Here is a 17,536-nt window from a genome sequence, read left to right as displayed (position 1 = left end):
TTTGATGTGTGTCATCATTAAGTAACTGAGAGAAATATACAAAATATTAACGTGAAAGAAACCAAACTAAATATTCTCTTACTGGTCCAGCTAAAAATCTCAGGACATTTCTTGTTTCACAAATGTTTTATATGGATTTTTTGAATCTCATTTCTACTGTTGTTCTTTTCTTATTTACAGATTCTATGGCATGAATTAACAGCCTTACTTCAAACAGAAAGAAAAGCTGTTTAAAATAATGATTTGGTATGCATACTTTGTAACTGCTCTGCTCAGCGGACATGATAAAAATTATAAAATACTTGGCAAATGTCATCTATTTGTTCAAAATACACTCCATCTTACTTGGCTATACTGTTTGTTCAACCGTCCACTAGAGGCATTTTTAAAACATTTTTAAGGTGATTTTTATAGTTACATGCAAATAATTATTATGGAAATAAAACTTCTTTATGTTTGCCTATTCTCCCTAAAAACAGCTACAGAAATCCCAAGAAAGCAATGTATTAAGGAGATATACCATGACTTATTGCAGAATAACACACAGTAAACATACATCATTCTCTGTTTAGAATTCACTTTGAGTGAAAGTTCTGTGAACAGAAGAGGATAAATTGTGTAAAATTAATGATAAACCTTCTATGTTAATCCCTCTAGCCAATTACAACTCTGCATATGGTCTGCAAAGAGCAAACAATTTTGGCACTAGGAGGTAACATTTAAATTAATGATTTTGTTTTTCATCTCGTAGTAAATACACAAGCCAGAAATTATAATGGTTAATGAATGAATTCCAATGTCTTTAGATATTTATTGAACCAAAAATCAAGAAAATAAATTTGGTTTATAGACAAAATGCAGTTCTTCTAAAAGAATCTGACCTGAAAGCCAGGAAAAACCATCTTCACAAATGCTAATAAAAATTAATACAGAGGACTTTAATATTCAGTCGGTTGTTAATAACTATATGTTAGATAATTTTCTCATAAAATGCATGTCACATACATTTTATATACAAATCTTTAATCTCTGAACAGTTGTTTTCAAGGAAACAGAAGTCTCATTTCTAACACTGAAAACAATTAAGAGACAATTGCATACTCTTAGTGCCAGTTTTGATATCTCTTCTAAAAGCTTTCCCCCATTTTCTGAGTTTTTACTTCATGTTAAAGGTGAATCCATATTGACATTAAATATTATTGCCACTACAAGAGGGCATAATACTTATTTTCTTATTTCCCTCAAAAAATCAGAATCCTTTGAGCAGATTATTTTCACTGTTTCCTTTAACTGAAGATTGTGGAGAGAAAAATCTTCCTCCAAGCCTTTTCCTAATTTATTGTTAAGAAAAAAATCAAAGCAAGCAAGTTTTATTTTTCCTCTTCAGCAGCAGGAACTACAGTGCCCCTTTCATTTCTTTCATCGGAAGGGGTAAGGAATTGTGGCAGCAGAAGCAGCCAAAGACTAAGCCTGCTTGATGCACCTTGTCAGAAAAGGAGATGGTTTGCTCTTTGGAGACAGCAGTCACTGCTCAACTCAAGTTCTTCATGAGCTCTCCATGAACCAGCAAACTGAACAGAGGCACCACAGAGCTCCTCAGTCCAACCGTGCTAGCTTAGAAAACAGCGGTAGCAGTTTTCTCTTTAATGGGTCTACGCAGCACAACCAGTTTTCAAAATTAAAAACTTCATTAGAGTATTCCCACCAAATTATCCCTGGTAGTCATTTCTAGTCTGCTAAATCACCGTTAATAAAGCACAAAAAGTGGGATTAAAAACAAAGTTGGAATTAAAATGTTTTTCAGAGGAACAGAACAATGGACCTAATACCTCAAATCTCTGATTGCTGACTTTCTTTCCTTTTTTGTTCCAGACAATTTTAGGTCTTGGATCTCCTGTGGCTTGACAGATGAATGAGGCAACTCCTCCTGAAACTCCTGTCTGGTCAACGGGAGTTCTTGTAAACTTTGGTGGTGCTGAAACAACAAAAAAAAATTAACTGTATTAATACAAGCAGTAAACATAAATTTTAAAAAAGTCGTATCAAGTCTTCAAAATTTAAAGAAATGAAAAGCTTTGTTTCTCCAATGATAGCATTCACCTGCATGAGAAAGCACTACTTTAAAAAACCTAAAAGGTCATTAAAGTACTTACAAATTTTACTAGTGAAATTTGTATTAAAACAGAAATTTGATGGCATTGGAATAGCGAGATCACACATTATATTTTATCACCATTACAAATAAAAAATCCAATTTGACTTCTGTTACAAAATGAGCTCATCAATCAACTGGAATAATATCACGATTAGCTACTTGATGCTGTGAACACAGGGTGTCATGAAAACAGGAAGCTCACCTTTGAGACATTAAAATCAGGGACATTTAGGAGAAAGCATTTGTAATTTTGCATGGTAGAGGTAAATTATTATGTATTAAGAATCCAGGCAAAAAGGACTGTACCAGAAGAGAGATTTATGCTTTGCTAATTTTCCTGGCAAAAATGTACCAAAACCAAAATGCAAGAGCACATTCCAGCAAAACAGTGTACTGTCATGGGGAAATTATGAAAGAACTTCTCTGATGTCAAAAATTGCCAAAACTTTAGCAAATAAAGCACACTTTAAGTGAAAATACTTGAGATCATTTCCCAAGCCACAGGCCTTATGCCTGGACCACAAAAAAGGCAAAAATATATGCTGATGAAGAACATCTGGGTTTCAACAAAACTGCTCTCTCAGAACGCTTTTTGTTTTAAGTCAGCACTGTGATATGTAAAGAAACTCAACTGAATCTATATACTGACATTCTGTGGCACAAGTTGTAATCGTGGGCCACCAAGTGAAAAATGGCATGTTGCCATTCATCTTTAATTTTTTTTTTACATTTTGTGAATTCACTGTTAGAACTCAAAGCACTGAAGGAGAAACACTTCATGACAAAGTCCAAGCGCACACAGTAACTCTGTATAGTACCTCATAGGCAGCAAATAGCACATATAGCAATAAATTAAATTAAAAATCTTTCACTAAACTTAACTGCTCTAAGGTGTACAACCAGTTTTCCAGCAATTTCTTATATAGAACTGTCCAAAATCTGGTGAAGGACTACAGGACTGTAGCTGCTACGACTCCTTACAAAAACTGCATAGTGGCTTCTGCAGAGCATTATCACCTACATCGTGGAGTTGCAGAAATATGACTGAATACTTAACAGAAATATGACTGAATACTTAATAGCTCTAGCTACCTGAGCAACAGTATTTTTGCCGTCCTGCGTGAATTTTTGCTAACCAGCAATTAGTAAAGCTTTTGTTTATTAACCACCTAGCATTAGAGGCATAGATAGCATTACACACAGGAAACAAGGGCAGTTGTACATAATGACGCAATTTTCAACTTGTGGACTCTTTTCAAGGAAAACAAGGTTTTAAGGCTGTATATAAAATCCACTTTCTTGTATGATGTGACTAATATTACCTACATCAACAAAAAAGCTTCACAGGCCAGAATAGAATGGAATTGGGTTGATCTTTGTTTTTCACTTGGACCATAACCCAGTCGAAAAAAATAAGGTATGTATCTGTCTGGTCAAACTTCTTTTTACATAAGTAAGACATTTCTATAAAAACAAATTGTCACAACTCTCCTCCAATACATAATATTGGAAGTAAGTCAGTTATTTTTCAAGTATCATACAATATCAGAGAAGATAAATTATCCTTAGAACATAAATTATTTTATAAAATTATCTGCCATAGGGAGAGGTAAGCACTATGCAATCCCTCTTTTTATTACTCTATCAAAATGTTCATCTTGTTACATATAACGCAACTACCGTCAGTCTAGGGGTGTGTGAAATCATAACCCAGCAGAAGCCAAAATGAAAAGTGGTATTTGTTGCCTTTATCTTTATAAAAGTTGTTAATTAAGGTTTGACACAAATTATCTCTACAATTAATGTTGTCAGTTTCTTGACATTGATTGTGACCTAAGCCTCTAGGCACTCTGACAGCAAACACAATTAAACTGCACACACAGTTGTGCTTATTAACATGAGGGCAATTTTGATTGAGAACTGACAACTATTTTCGATCTCCCTTAACAACAGCAGTGCATAGTTCAAGAAAAACTCTCCACAACACAGTTCATTAAGCACAGCAACAATCTATATGGAAGCCTTCCACTGCAATTAAATCTGCCAAAAAAATAAGATGTAATATGTTACCAGCTATGATACCAGAGTCTTTCAGCTTTTGGAACTCTTGGAACTCTCCTTGGTAACATCAATAAATGCAGTTAAAATAACACAACTGTAATTAAAATAAGTGAAATTCACTTAAAATCAGCATCTCATATTTCTGTACTTAAATTTTCTTAAATGAATCATAAAAATTGCTGCAGTATTACCTTTTAAATGCAAGAACAAGCCAAGCTTTGCTTGCTTATATACTCGTAACTACTCAGATATTGATACTAATAGGGAATTTTGATACCTTTTCAAGCTAAAAATAAAATAAAAAAATCAGAGTGGGAGATAGCCATAACTTGGACTTCTGAAGAGTACCACAAGCTTTGGCATTTGAGAGCTGAGGGCTCCCACCATCTCCTCCTTGGTACGCACTTCTTGCTGGGACTCCTGAGAAGCCAAAGTGACAACTATAAAACTACTGCAAATTACACTCTTAATATACAACGGAAAATTGAATTTATTGCTAGCTCACGTTAAGTACACTGAGCTTGCATTTATCTGTTTACAGAGTTTAACCCCACAGAAATTAGGCTGCTGCTTCAATGAACAGTCAAGCTGTCCCCTCAAGGGCCACAAGAACTTCTGAAATCAGAGATGGTTTACCACTATCCAGATAGAAGTGGAGTTTTTTTGCACATTATGGCTCTATAAAATATATTTTTAAAGTGACACTAAAATAACTCATTTTGATTGGAACATTTGAATATTTTGGCATGAGCATAAGACATTTCTTTCTTCCCTTCTGCGTCTCTACATTGACTTTCTAAAGTTTAAGCAGAATGCTGAAATACTGATTTGAATTAATTAATTCACATTTCATCATGTTATAGAATAATCCATTTTGAAGTTGCTGTATTGTTCTCTGTCCTGTGCTTTAAGGATATGTAATATTGTTCGTCTGCACTCAAATAAAATGTCTGACAAAATACTTCTGAAGTTCAGCCCCCTTTTTTCCATAGCTACTGCAAACTATTCTTGTGTAGAGACATTTTCATGAACATACTCCTCTATGAAAAGGTGAATATGAGGATAAGACTTCCCCTTCTTTAAAGTGAAAGCTGAAAGGATGCCTGCAGTCCAACTAGAGCTAGCTCAGCATGTGAACTTACTATGGAAAAGATACACAGAGGATGCAGATCCTCATACATTTCCTCCCAGATTCTCTATTTCGGGTGTATGAAAGTTCCTAGTACAAAATAATTCAATTTAGGACTAAACTTCATCATATGCCTGAAATATCAAAAATTTTACTACGTCAGAACAAAAATTGCCAAAAAGCACATCATATTGTAGCCTTTGTAAGCATATATAGCAAAGGTAAATAAAGACATCAGAAAAAACTAAAAATGCAAAGACACTTATTTCAAATACCTCATTTGCTAATGCATTCACACATATTTGAGGAGGTTCTTTAAAAGTTACAGTAACTTTTTCAGTTATAAAGACTCATTTTGTACCAACAAAAGTTGGAAGATGACAATCACAACTGTTCCCATGAAATGTTTTCACCTCAGACTCAGAAATGTAGGTTGACAGCAGAGTAAACAATGTGGTCTGGCACACATACAATCACACATACCATTTTCACTTAGCATAGTCTTACTGGTCTAGCAGCAAAAAGTTTCAGGGAGTATGCAAATGGACTCACTCCGGGTAAAAAATTCTGTAGTGATTCTTCCCATGTCAAATTACACACTCAGAAATTTCTCACGCAGTAAAAATCCAAATAAACAGAATTAAAAACAACCACAAAAACACCCCGAAAATCCAGCCAAGAGAGAAAAAATCCCACTAATCAAACCAAACCAAACCAAACCAAACCAAACCAAACCAAACCAAACCAAACCAAACCAAACCAACACCTTTATTTAAACCGTTTTCCATTTTGCAACAGTCACTGTAGTCTACAGACTGAGGAGACAATGCCATATATTCTAAATAAAAAGGCCATAGACTGGTTCATATTTAATGATGGTGAAGGTGGTGAAGACTCCTGTCCAGGTAAAAATGAACAAACAGGCAAATGTTGTACTTAATCACAGTCTGATACTGTATTGATGCATTACAAATTTCATGATTCGTTATTTTTTTCACAATCCCTCCAGCAGTTAATATATTAAAAAACTACTATACATATACATAGTACTTAACAGAAAACTACTTAATAGAAATTTCAAAACACCTTTATATAAAGCATTAGCAGCTAATTTACCCATTAGTAATAATTTGTGACATCAGTTAGACTGATCATTTTACAAGTAATTGTTCCACCTTAATTCTAACCTGCACTTACAGAGGACTTGCACACTGGCTATGTAAAAAAAGCTAATTAGTCTTTGTTTCTGTAAGGACAAGAAATAATTTGTATTAATGAAATCTGCATAAAGAAACTATTAAGTTAACAAGTAGTATGTTCCTAAAAGCTCTTGTCTGTCAGTCACAAGCTGTGAAATTTTTCTGTTTCTCACCTAAAACTGTTTTTCATCCTAAAATTTCCCTTGCCTTAACATCCTTCAGCAAGAAGAATAGTAAAAACACAATCTTCAGATGTCATCATACTCTGAGCAGTGGAATGGTTTTATTATTATAGGAATAAAAATTATTGGTTTGGTGTCCTTCAACTTTTAAATGCATTTCAGCCATGCCAGTGAAGTCTCGCTAAAAAATTTTGATCCATTTGGTTCCCAGAAACTATTTCTAGGTGCAAACAAATGTTTCCAAAAAGTCTGGGTAAATGAAATCAAGCAATTTTACTTTACAGGCATCACAGCATCCTCTTAAAAATTCAGCCCCTACAAAAGTAATAAAATCTTGATAATATAAATTGAAACACTCATCACTCCACCTTCTTTCTTTACTATGCATTCTTCTAAAAGGAAAAGCACTCAGAACAAAGGACTGGTATTTGAGAGAGGTTTCTGGTTATGGTTATGGTTTGGGGCTATTTTTCCAATTTAGCAGTAATTTCCAGTTTCCAACCTTCAATCTGCCAGAACATACCTTCCCTACAGATTAAGTAAGCAGCTCAAAAAAAAAAATATATCACTTGCTGATGTCTCAAGGAAAATATGAAAAGCCAATCATATCTTTTATATTTTCAAATTTCCTTCAATGCACAGTGTCAGTGTAGTCAGCTGACTATTAGTATCATTCCTCCCTGAAATAAAAAGTTAAACTGCAGACTTACAAGTAATGTCTCACAAGCAGGATAGGTGGGTTACATTTTCCAAAAGGTCTAATGTTAAAATAGCACACATTCAATGTGTACCTTTAACCTCTGCAAACCTTGTTACCAGCTCATTTCATTGTGGATTATGTATGCCTTTTTTAGAGACAGACATTATCTGAGCCCTAGGGACATCGGAGCTATATGAACTAACACAGACAGCAGCAGACGTTTATTTGCCAACTAATATCATTCACACACATTCACACATGTTCATTTCAAGCTTATAATAACTGAGAGAATGAAAAAGGCTTTCACAAATAAGAAGAACCTATGTGAAAAACCTGTGAAAAAAAGCCTTTTACTAATAGTATAGACCAATACATTTATATTTGAAGTAGAAAGAAGCTGAAGCAGTACACATTGCTGTTCTGTTTCTATTTAAACTGTTGCAGGCAACCGACTAACAATTTAAACTGGTTTCATGACAAATTTTTGGCACATTTAGCGTAAAATTCGGGCCAGCCATTAACTACTGCCCTATTAGAGCAACACTGTGCTAAGCCTAAGAGGAAGCCAGGGTTTACAAGCTATCACACTCAGACTCACAGATGATCAGATAAAAGGAGAAACCTCCCAAAGCCAGGCCTACTCCCACAGCCATGCCCTCTTGCCTTCATTCCTCAAGCTGGGTGCCCAGCTTTAGCAATCAGTGATACACATGCACTAGCTTAAATACAAAATTTAGCCTGCATTTAAATACCGCTACGGAAAATGAAAGTCCTATACATTTGCCTGTGAATCTTCCCTTACTTCACTGTCTCTTCGGTCCTTTCTACGCAAAAGTCCTGGTTTACACTAGAGTTCAAGAAAGGAGAATCAGGATGTTTGGTTCTAGTATTTGGCTAACCTGAGCACTGAAAGATGCAAGCATATGACTAAGTAATAATCACTATCCAGTAAATGCTTAGGAGGACAAGAATTCTCCCTTTTTTTCCCCCATGCCCATAGGAATTCCAGCACTATTAACCCAGTGTTCATGATATTAACTCAACTGCAGATATGCCTTTAAGTCATAAAACAGCACATGTTCAAATGCACATTACAAAACAAAATAGGTATAAGCTTGTGTATATTCACGATATTTATCACAAAAGTATATGTAAAAGCTAGGTGGAACTTAATTTACCTGAGTTAGAAAGAGGACCTTGCTAGTAAATCCAGTACTAAGCCTTCTTTCAGCAGCAAATAAAAAGCATGAAGTCTCTTGAATCTAAAAGGTTAGTGACGTGCACCACTTTATCCCCCAGGAATATTACATAACCTTGTCATATTCACTAATTTAACAAAAGGAAATTCTGCTTCAAAGCTCTCTACTGCTCCTTTTTCAATTTTTAATGTCTGCAGACTGCATATGAATTATTTGGTAACTGAGAGCTGACACTCCTTTTCAATGTGCAGAGTAAAAGCAGTGAATTTCAAAATGCCAGGCAAGCTGATCTCTTTCCAGAAGAGTTTTGCTCCAAGAGAAAGGTAGGAAAAATGAGACACTAGAAGTTTCAATTAGGGACTGGGAATATCTGGGTTATGACTGGAGAGATGACCTTTACAAGTGTTTCAGTCTTACTAAAACTCTCAAAATACAAGTACCAAAATGAGGAAGCATAAAATTGGGAAACTGTAACAATGAAATGAATCTTCCATTCATATTTTATTTATCTAAAAACAACAAAATGCATACCTTGCCATTTGTGATGATTACTGACTGTGAAAACAAATTCAACTATCCAGTAATAATACTGACTCTCCATACTAATATGATTCAGAGTTAATGCTTGACAAGGCATTCACATAAGCAAATTCTCATAATTCCTATTCAAGCAGAAGTATGCTTGTGTCTAATCAAATCTCACAGCCCATATGAACATATGCACTATGGCGAATTAAGGGGTTCAAGATTACTTTCTACTTGCAGAACAGCATTAGGATATGACATGACTTGACATAAGCATAATTTATTGAGCTAAACTGGTTCAAAAAAAGTATAATTAAGGCTGCTATAAAGTAATAATAATTAAAAAACCTAGTTAGGAGAGACTCATAAATCTCTTTCCTTCTTACTAAGTTAGGCCTGCTTCATCCCAAAACTTGATCAACACCTACTTCTATTAATTATAAACCAACATTTACCATTTACCTACAAAGAGTAGTTATATACAACCTGAATCAGATGTTCAGCCAAGTAGAGAGAATACATACTCCTCTTACCAGCAAGCTCTGTGAGCTGTGCAAGGCAGCCCACCTTCAGCTGTACTGTTAGACAGGTTAGCATGGCCCCTAGGATGAAGCATTGCTGATACAAAAGCAGACATTCATAAACTAGGTCAGAAAACTGTTTATAGATATTAAAAAAGATTCAGTGACTAAAGGCCCCAGTGGATTGTCCCAGTTCCTTGCCTACAAGTCACTTACAATACATCAGAGTGTGGTTAGCACAGCACAAGCAGCCTGCTCTGGGATACGGCTGTGCAGACATAAAAGCACTGATTAGAATGTATTTACACTGGCAGTATACTGTATATTTCCTGAATCCTACTGTGTGTAGGTCCTGTTGCAAATAACAGCCACATTTTTGTGGCTGTTGTCATTAAGGACAATGCACTGCAAAAATGCAAGAAATACTAGTCGTAAGGTACTCAAGGTTCATCTGCTCCATGAACCGCTACAGGGGCTAAATTTGTTCTAGATTGTCTCTAGTAAAGTTATGCCAGCACAGATTTGAAGCATATGGAAGCATGTAAGAATATGAGAATTAAAACCTCATACAAAGAAATGGACAACAGAGGTGTTGCCAGACCAAGGATTTTATTAGAAAGCAAAAGCATAACCAAAATAAACATATCACCACATAAAGGTAAACTTCTACTAGAAGTTCATTTCTATTTTAATTGTGACATGTAATAGCACTTCATACAATGACATCTACTCTGCCACCTATTACCTGAAATCACTGAAAACACAATTATTTGATATCCTGTATATCTCAGTGTAGCATTGCAGTTGCTTTTCAAGAATCTTGCACGGTTAGTCAGGTTACTTCAGTAATTTTTAATATAATTTTCAGTGGTTAGAGATACATCTAAAATAAACCTGTAGTGCTGTGCCTAGCTTATATCTATCTCATCTACCTATCAATAATGTATTTTCCATTCTTCTGTCTTCTTTTAAAAAGAGATACCAAGAAATCATAACACTACCTGTAACTGATATCAGTCAAGAGCATGCTATTAAAAGAATGGTGTAAAACTGTAGGACACAATAAAACCTTTTTTTCTAAAAATAAATAAGGAAAAAAATTACATTTGACCTAGCACAGAGATTTTCACTCTAAAATCTGTTACAATTTGAAAGCATGATTCATGGCCATTTTTAAAAGAATAGTAGAAATTACTAAAATATAACTACCAACAAGGATTTACTTCTTTATTTTCTTGCAAAGGCAGATAGGTCTTTACAACTAATATAAAAATAATTTTTAAAAAATAGTATCAGTCCTAGTCATGGTTTCCTTTTAAGTTCATATCTAAGTAGCATGAAGAAAAAAAAAATCACTGAAGTTTAGTCTCAAGAGATAGGACTGGAAGCCAGAAGCACTGAAAGTGGCAGCTGGCTCCTGGACAGAAGGGAGGGCTGACAGCCAAAACTTTGTAATTCTAATCCCATCTCTGTTAATTGCTTGCTGTTTAGCTTCAGGCAAATTACTTAACCTCCGTGTCTCAATTTACTTAATTCCAGGATTATGCTACTTAGATTATGTCAGAAAACATAGGGAGGAGTATTACAGTTGTTCCTGCCACTGTATTTACAAAATTTGTGCAGGGATTTGTGCTCATGAGTTGAATGAAATGTTCCAGTTTAAGTCCTACCTACTTACTACATGGGTGACACTTCCATCAGGGCAAAGAAGACAAAAAATGAACAAACAAACCGTACTCAAATCTAAATTAGAAGTGTCAGCAGAAATTCATAGCTATTTGAAAAACTTACTAGTCTTGGAAAACTGCAGTCCTCTGCATATCAGTATTGCAAATTGTTGGTTTAATTAGCACTCTTTTCTCTAAGGAAATGAGCTCACATTGCTCAAGTGTACTGAGTAAGAACTGCCTATTTTGACTCTAAGAAGTATGTACTCAAAGGAGTACACTAAGAGGTATGCACTTCTATAAATTATAATAAATTATTTCTGCAAAATGTATCATTCTGCATCATAACTAAAATTCAGTGGTGTATGATTAATATTGTGTGTCCACTTAAACAACAGAATTGAATGCTTTAATTAAGAAACCATATTAGTTGTAACAATCACCTAAAATATTCATCTAGATAACAGTAAATATGTATACATACATTTAGATCTAATATGCATGTTCAAACATTAGAGATTTAAGGAAATTGTATTTTCCACATAGAGTTTCAGCAACCTCTTGAAATTATACTTGAAAATGTCTGACTGTTCATGAAGAGAACTGAGAACCTTAGTTTGCTGTCAATGGATTCAAATTTCTGTATGTCTTAATCTCAATGGCCAATTCAAAATGTAGAAAATATCAAGTGACCAATCACTGCACTCCATCATCAGAGCTACTATCTGCTTATGGAAAGATTACAAAAGGTAGAAGATAATCTGCACTGTTTCAAAAGTTAATTTTTCTCTGATTTTTTCCTTCTGAATACAAAAAGATAAACAGAAATTAACTTCTCACAAAAAACTGAAAGCACTGACAAAAATTCATATGAGGTTATATTACTGAAGTTGGGGACACAACAAATAGAGCAGGGCACCAAACACAACACAAAATAACTGGTATCAAATATCCAAATGTAAAATTATTTTGGCTGTGGAAAGACAGGAATAAGAGACAAGATTAAAAAAGCTCATTTCATGAAAAAAGAAAAAAAAATCTAAAAAGAAAAAGAGAAGCAGAAATTAATAGTCAAACAGGGCAGAAGGATAACCCAAACCAAGATGAATCTCAGGTCTACTGTCGTAAAAATTTAGGTAAAAATAAAATCTTTACATATTACCATAATGTCAGTCAGTCACATATCTTTAGTAAAAAATTAAGAATGTTTGAAAACTTAGATTTCAGTGTATATAAATTTGCTTGCTCCCAAGGGCTGTCTAGAAAGTTGTAATTTAATCTTTATGTTCTTTAACATGCAATACCTCTCATAAAATAATAGCAAAACCTCTTGAATGAATTACTGTATTGTTCATAAATCACAAGAATCAATTACCACATGTATTGTTCCTTCACTGAATGCCTTTAGAAAAGCAGCTTCTGGTTGTTCAATAATTTGGCATCTTACTGCATCATAAGCTGGCAGACACAACTGGAAAAATTCTAATTAGAGTTAGCAATAAATATTGAGAAGTTAGACTTTTATGCTTGTTCTTGTAAAACAAATCCTCTTTTAAAAGTAGACAGCTTTCAAAAAAAAATCTTGGAAGGTTTTGGTTTCATTACTCTTAACTTCTCACTGCAATAGTAACAATATAATGTAACACAATATATGGTACCAAAACAAAAGGAAGGTGGGGAAAAGAATTAATATAAAATTAATACTGACAGAAATGAAAATCAGCCCACTGAAGTACCAGATGTATTTTTTAATGCGTTTGGCCTTAACCACAGCAACACTTTTAATTATTAGGAATAACAGATTTGAACATCTGTGTGTCTTCTTCCTCCTCAATAGACAGCCATATAGTAAATTGATACAAAAATGCTTAATCTTGTATCAGCCTGTAGCATAACAACACGGTATATAAAAGTCTTTTGTTGTGATTATATAATTAGTTGTGCATGGGTATACAGGCACATAACTGCTGGGTAAAGCTAAAACAAGTAGAGTTTTCACTCTTCCCAATGCAGGAGCCTCCACTGGTCAAGGACCTCCAACCTGTGACATCCCACCTGGTATCAAAAGCTGCAAACATAATCACCTGTGGTTTCTGTTTACTTTTAAGGTTCTCACTTACTGGATGTAGTAGCTTCTCTGAAGTTGTTCCCTGTTACTAGGACAAGAGTAGTAGGATGTTTCCAACTGCTCCTTCCTAGAGACAAAAAAGCTATATGCCCGGATATGGAGACACCAAGAATAGGGAAATTAATATAGTGTATACAAGACTAGGATAATAGAGAATTATTTTATATTATAAATATAAATTCATAAGAAAAAAATACAGAAAAAAAATCTTGAGGTAGCTTAAACTAAAGAAGAAATACTTCACCTTCTGTAGTTAAGAACTGCTGGTTTTTTCAAGGAAATAATCATGCTTTCAGGCCAAGGTTACAGATTATCAGTCAAGTAAAAAAAATCAGAACTTATAAGGCTGACTATATGACTTAATATAGCAAAAAAAAAAAAAAAACAAACAAAAAAAGCCCAAAAAACCACAGTACATGAAAAAATGAAAGACTGTTTTTGCATTTGAGCGCATAAGGCTAATGTGTATATTTAGAGCATCAGAAAAAAGCCCAACACTTTAAATAGTGTCAAAAGCATCCCTCACCTTTGAGTTTACCCATACTGCAGTAAATCTTGTAATTACAGTCATATACACATGTTCTAGTCAGTTTTAATTAAGGCAAGGCAATACAATTAACTGCTAGCCACAGATCCCTCAAGCAGGCAAAGAACTACATGGACCTTGCAGACAATCAGGCTATGCTGTCTGCCTAATGGTTAAGGTAGCCAGAGCATATCCATACAGTCACAACTACGTTCAACTTCAGAACTGACACTGACACAACTATCCAACAACAAACTTTCAAGTTCCTTATAATGTCTCTCTGAAAAACCTGTATCGATCCATGTTCCACTACACACACTTAGTTCCACTGCTTTCTGCAATCCTTTACAAAAGTGTTTGTTTTGTCACTATCAAAATGGAAGTTTTGTAAAGGTGTGTAAATCTTTCTATACTGGTGACCTCCAAGTTCAAATCTCCTGTAACACCTGAATGTCAAATTTCTTTCTCAACCCACCAGCACATTTTCTTTTTTCAAGTGGAACTAGTTCTTTATCCGATACATATCTTGAGACTCCCCTGTTCTCTCAGATCTGAGAATTTAAGTCCTTTCTGATCGAAGTAAGGGCTTATTTCTTAAGCTTTCTGATCGTTTCCCAGTGAATGCTTCCACCATGCCCTCAATTTCTTCCTTATCTTGTTTACAGGTGATTCCTCTGCACCATAGCAAAGGAGTATGAAATTAGTTCAACGGCTAAAGCATTACACTGTTAAAAGGCAGGATCCCTATGACAAAGTAATTTTAATTGCCAAACACTGCAAATAGAAAAAATATTGGATCTTGCACTGTAGAGCCAGAGCCAACTGTCTGCGTCATTGCTATTTGAAAATACTCATGTTCTTTCCCACATTCTGATTCACTTTGACCTTTCAGGACTGAATAAATTAACCTCTTTTCTGAAAGAAATAAAAGGACAACAAAAGTCAGGTAGGTGTGCATAGTTTTGTGTGAATGAACAATGAAAAACAGATTAAAAAGTCATACAGTTACCTCCTATGTCCAGACATATACTTCTAGGAGCAGCTATCTTACTCCCAAGATCAGATGAATGTTTAAAAAGGCCACCATAGAACTGAGTGCTTAAGTGAATGATGTAAAAACACCCAGATTATTGAAATAAATTCCAACCTGGATACTTCACACAGATGATTAAACCCATTATGGATTTTCCTTTATATTTTTAACTGCTTTTCTAAGAATGGAGCTCTTAGGTTCTTCAAATGCTGTGAAAAATACACTAAATTTTGCTTTAAATCACAACAGTGAAATAATGGTGCCAAAGAAAACCTGCTGTCTGGTATTCCTAAACAGTGTCAGCCTTTTGACCATATAGCTAGACTTTGTATGGTCATGAAGTACTCCAGTACTAGTACTGCTTTTCAAGACAAAGCACCTGTAAAGTTTCTAAAGATTTTTACAGTTATGTTCACAAAATGAGGATTGTCTAATATATGGCCCAGTGAACATGGATATTAATAGAAATAGAGATTTTGGAGAACAGCATTTTTTCCTGAACTGCCACGTTGCTACAAACTTGACTAGGTTTCTTACACAACTAAATTTCTGTTAAAGATCATTAGAATTTGGCAATCCTTGAAGACTTTTAAAATATTATTTTTCTACTTAATTAGAAAGTTATCTAAGTCATTAATTGATATTATGTTCAAGAGATTTTACCCATTACATATCTCTAATTATGTAAAAATTTATGTAAAATTATGTAAAATTTTCCCTTTCTTGAGGGAAATATGGACAATATGAGCAGGTAAACTGATTTCTTAAATGAGCAGCCTAATTCCTTCACTAGTGTAAGCTGCTCGATAGTCAGCAGTAACAGTGACAATGCTTAAATTTATGTAAGTCGAAGATTTGGTCCATTTTTTTCAGATTCAGCTTGAGAAGCACGTGTGCAGTACTGTGTTCATGTTACTAATTGCATAGCTTCCAAAAATAAAAAATTTGCAAACTTACATCCTTATGCACTAGCTGACTGTTTCAAAGATGGATGGATGGATAGACTGATACTACTCATACCTGTGCTCAAGCAAAGACTCACCACATCAAGCAACCACAACACAGAGTACAGGATGAATTCCATAGGTTATGAACTAATTATTTGGCTGACAGGGACTCATACTACACTGCACAAAAAGTTAGTAAGTAAATGGGAGTTTTCCTATGAGACAAAAACAAACCTGTGTTTCTAATGAACTAATTCATATATTGTGCTTGAGTTTTGCAGATAAAAATATAAATAGGTTTGAGTTTCTGATAAAAAATTTCTTCAAAAGAATTTAAAATAAATTTACTAAAATTCAAGACTGGATATGGGTTTTGCTCAGAAAGTATGAGCATAGAATTTCTTTTCATAGAATTACAGAACACCCTAGTTGAAAGTGACTCACAAAAATCATCAAGTACAATTGTGGTCTTGAACTGGACAGCCCTAAGACTCACACCATGTGTCTGAGAGCATTGTCCAAATCCTCCTTGAACTCTGTCAGGTTTAGTGCTGTGACCACTTCCCTGGCGAGCCTCTTCCAGTGCTCAAACACCCTCTGGGTGAAGAACCTTTTCGTAATATCCAGCCTAAATCTCCCCTGACACAAGCTCATGCTGTTGCCTCAGGTCCTGTCACTGGTCACCAGAGAGAAGAGAGTAATTCTGGAATTTCATTCTAAAAGTATGTGCACTTCCACAAGTAGAAAACAGGTATTTATTCATCCTAATCTTTATTCTTATTTCATTAACTGTAGTTGCTAATTCATTTTCTCTTAATCCTAACTAAATTCTAGAGTTATATTCATAAGGTAACAACTACAAGGAGAAGAGAGAGAGATATATAAACATTTCAAATTCATATACCATTTGTTTAGACTTCAGCATTTTTGAATGGCATGATACAGGAGACAGAGCGCAAAGCTAGTTTGTAGCAATGAAAGAAAATCTATCATGTTTTTTATGTATTTGGTAAATCTAGGTCTGCTCCTACAGCATAAAAAATTTACACTAAAGTAGAAATTCTAGCAGCCTGTAGTGAAAGTATTCCCTGTGAAATGATGCCAAACATGTATCTGTGTGTCCTTACATAAAAAACTTTCATATGTATTGAATGAAATTCTTTGCAGCACTTCATCCTGCCCCTATGTTTCAAAAGTCCTGGTAAATATCCAGGCTACATTGGCAGTGGGCCTTAAGTTTCTCTCTGTATTTATTGGCATGATAAATTTCTTCCAGGTCTGTTGGTCCTCCCTGTAATCTTGGAAGAAATCAAGAAAAATTCCAGTGAAATAAAGCTAATGAGTGGGTAAACAATGATGAACAGGAATTACATTACAAAATAATAAATAATGCATTTATTTATACGAGCATTATTTAGTATTTGTAGAACCTTTAGCACCCTCATAAAATTGGATCTGAATTTGCTATATCCAGCAAACCAGAAAGGATAACCTTCCTTCAAGTATGCCTAAAATCTTAATCTTACCCCCTAAAATGTTTGCAATCTGCATATAAGTTGGACAT

The 17,536-nt window shown here is 34.6% G+C and overlaps 1 protein-coding gene across 37 annotated transcripts in view; it reads right to left on the bottom strand.

Moving 5' to 3' along the window:
• PTPRD (protein tyrosine phosphatase receptor type D) overlaps window positions 1-17,536 on the bottom strand; it is a 1,169,657-nt gene that overhangs the window by 223,484 nt on the left and 928,637 nt on the right. For all 37 annotated transcript variants that reach the window (XM_058043168.1, XM_058043170.1, XM_058043166.1 and 34 more), the window contains one exon: window positions 1,830-1,975. In XM_058043168.1, coding sequence (XP_057899151.1) covers window positions 1,830-1,975 — 146 coding nt within the window. The remainder of the gene's footprint in view (window positions 1-1,829; window positions 1,976-17,536) is intronic.

The sequence above is a fragment of the Melospiza georgiana genome, chromosome Z (assembly GCF_028018845.1).
Source record: "Melospiza georgiana isolate bMelGeo1 chromosome Z, bMelGeo1.pri, whole genome shotgun sequence".
NCBI classification, from domain to species: Eukaryota; Metazoa; Chordata; class Aves; order Passeriformes; family Passerellidae; genus Melospiza; species Melospiza georgiana.
This window is presented reverse-complemented; position numbering and strand designations above follow the sequence as displayed.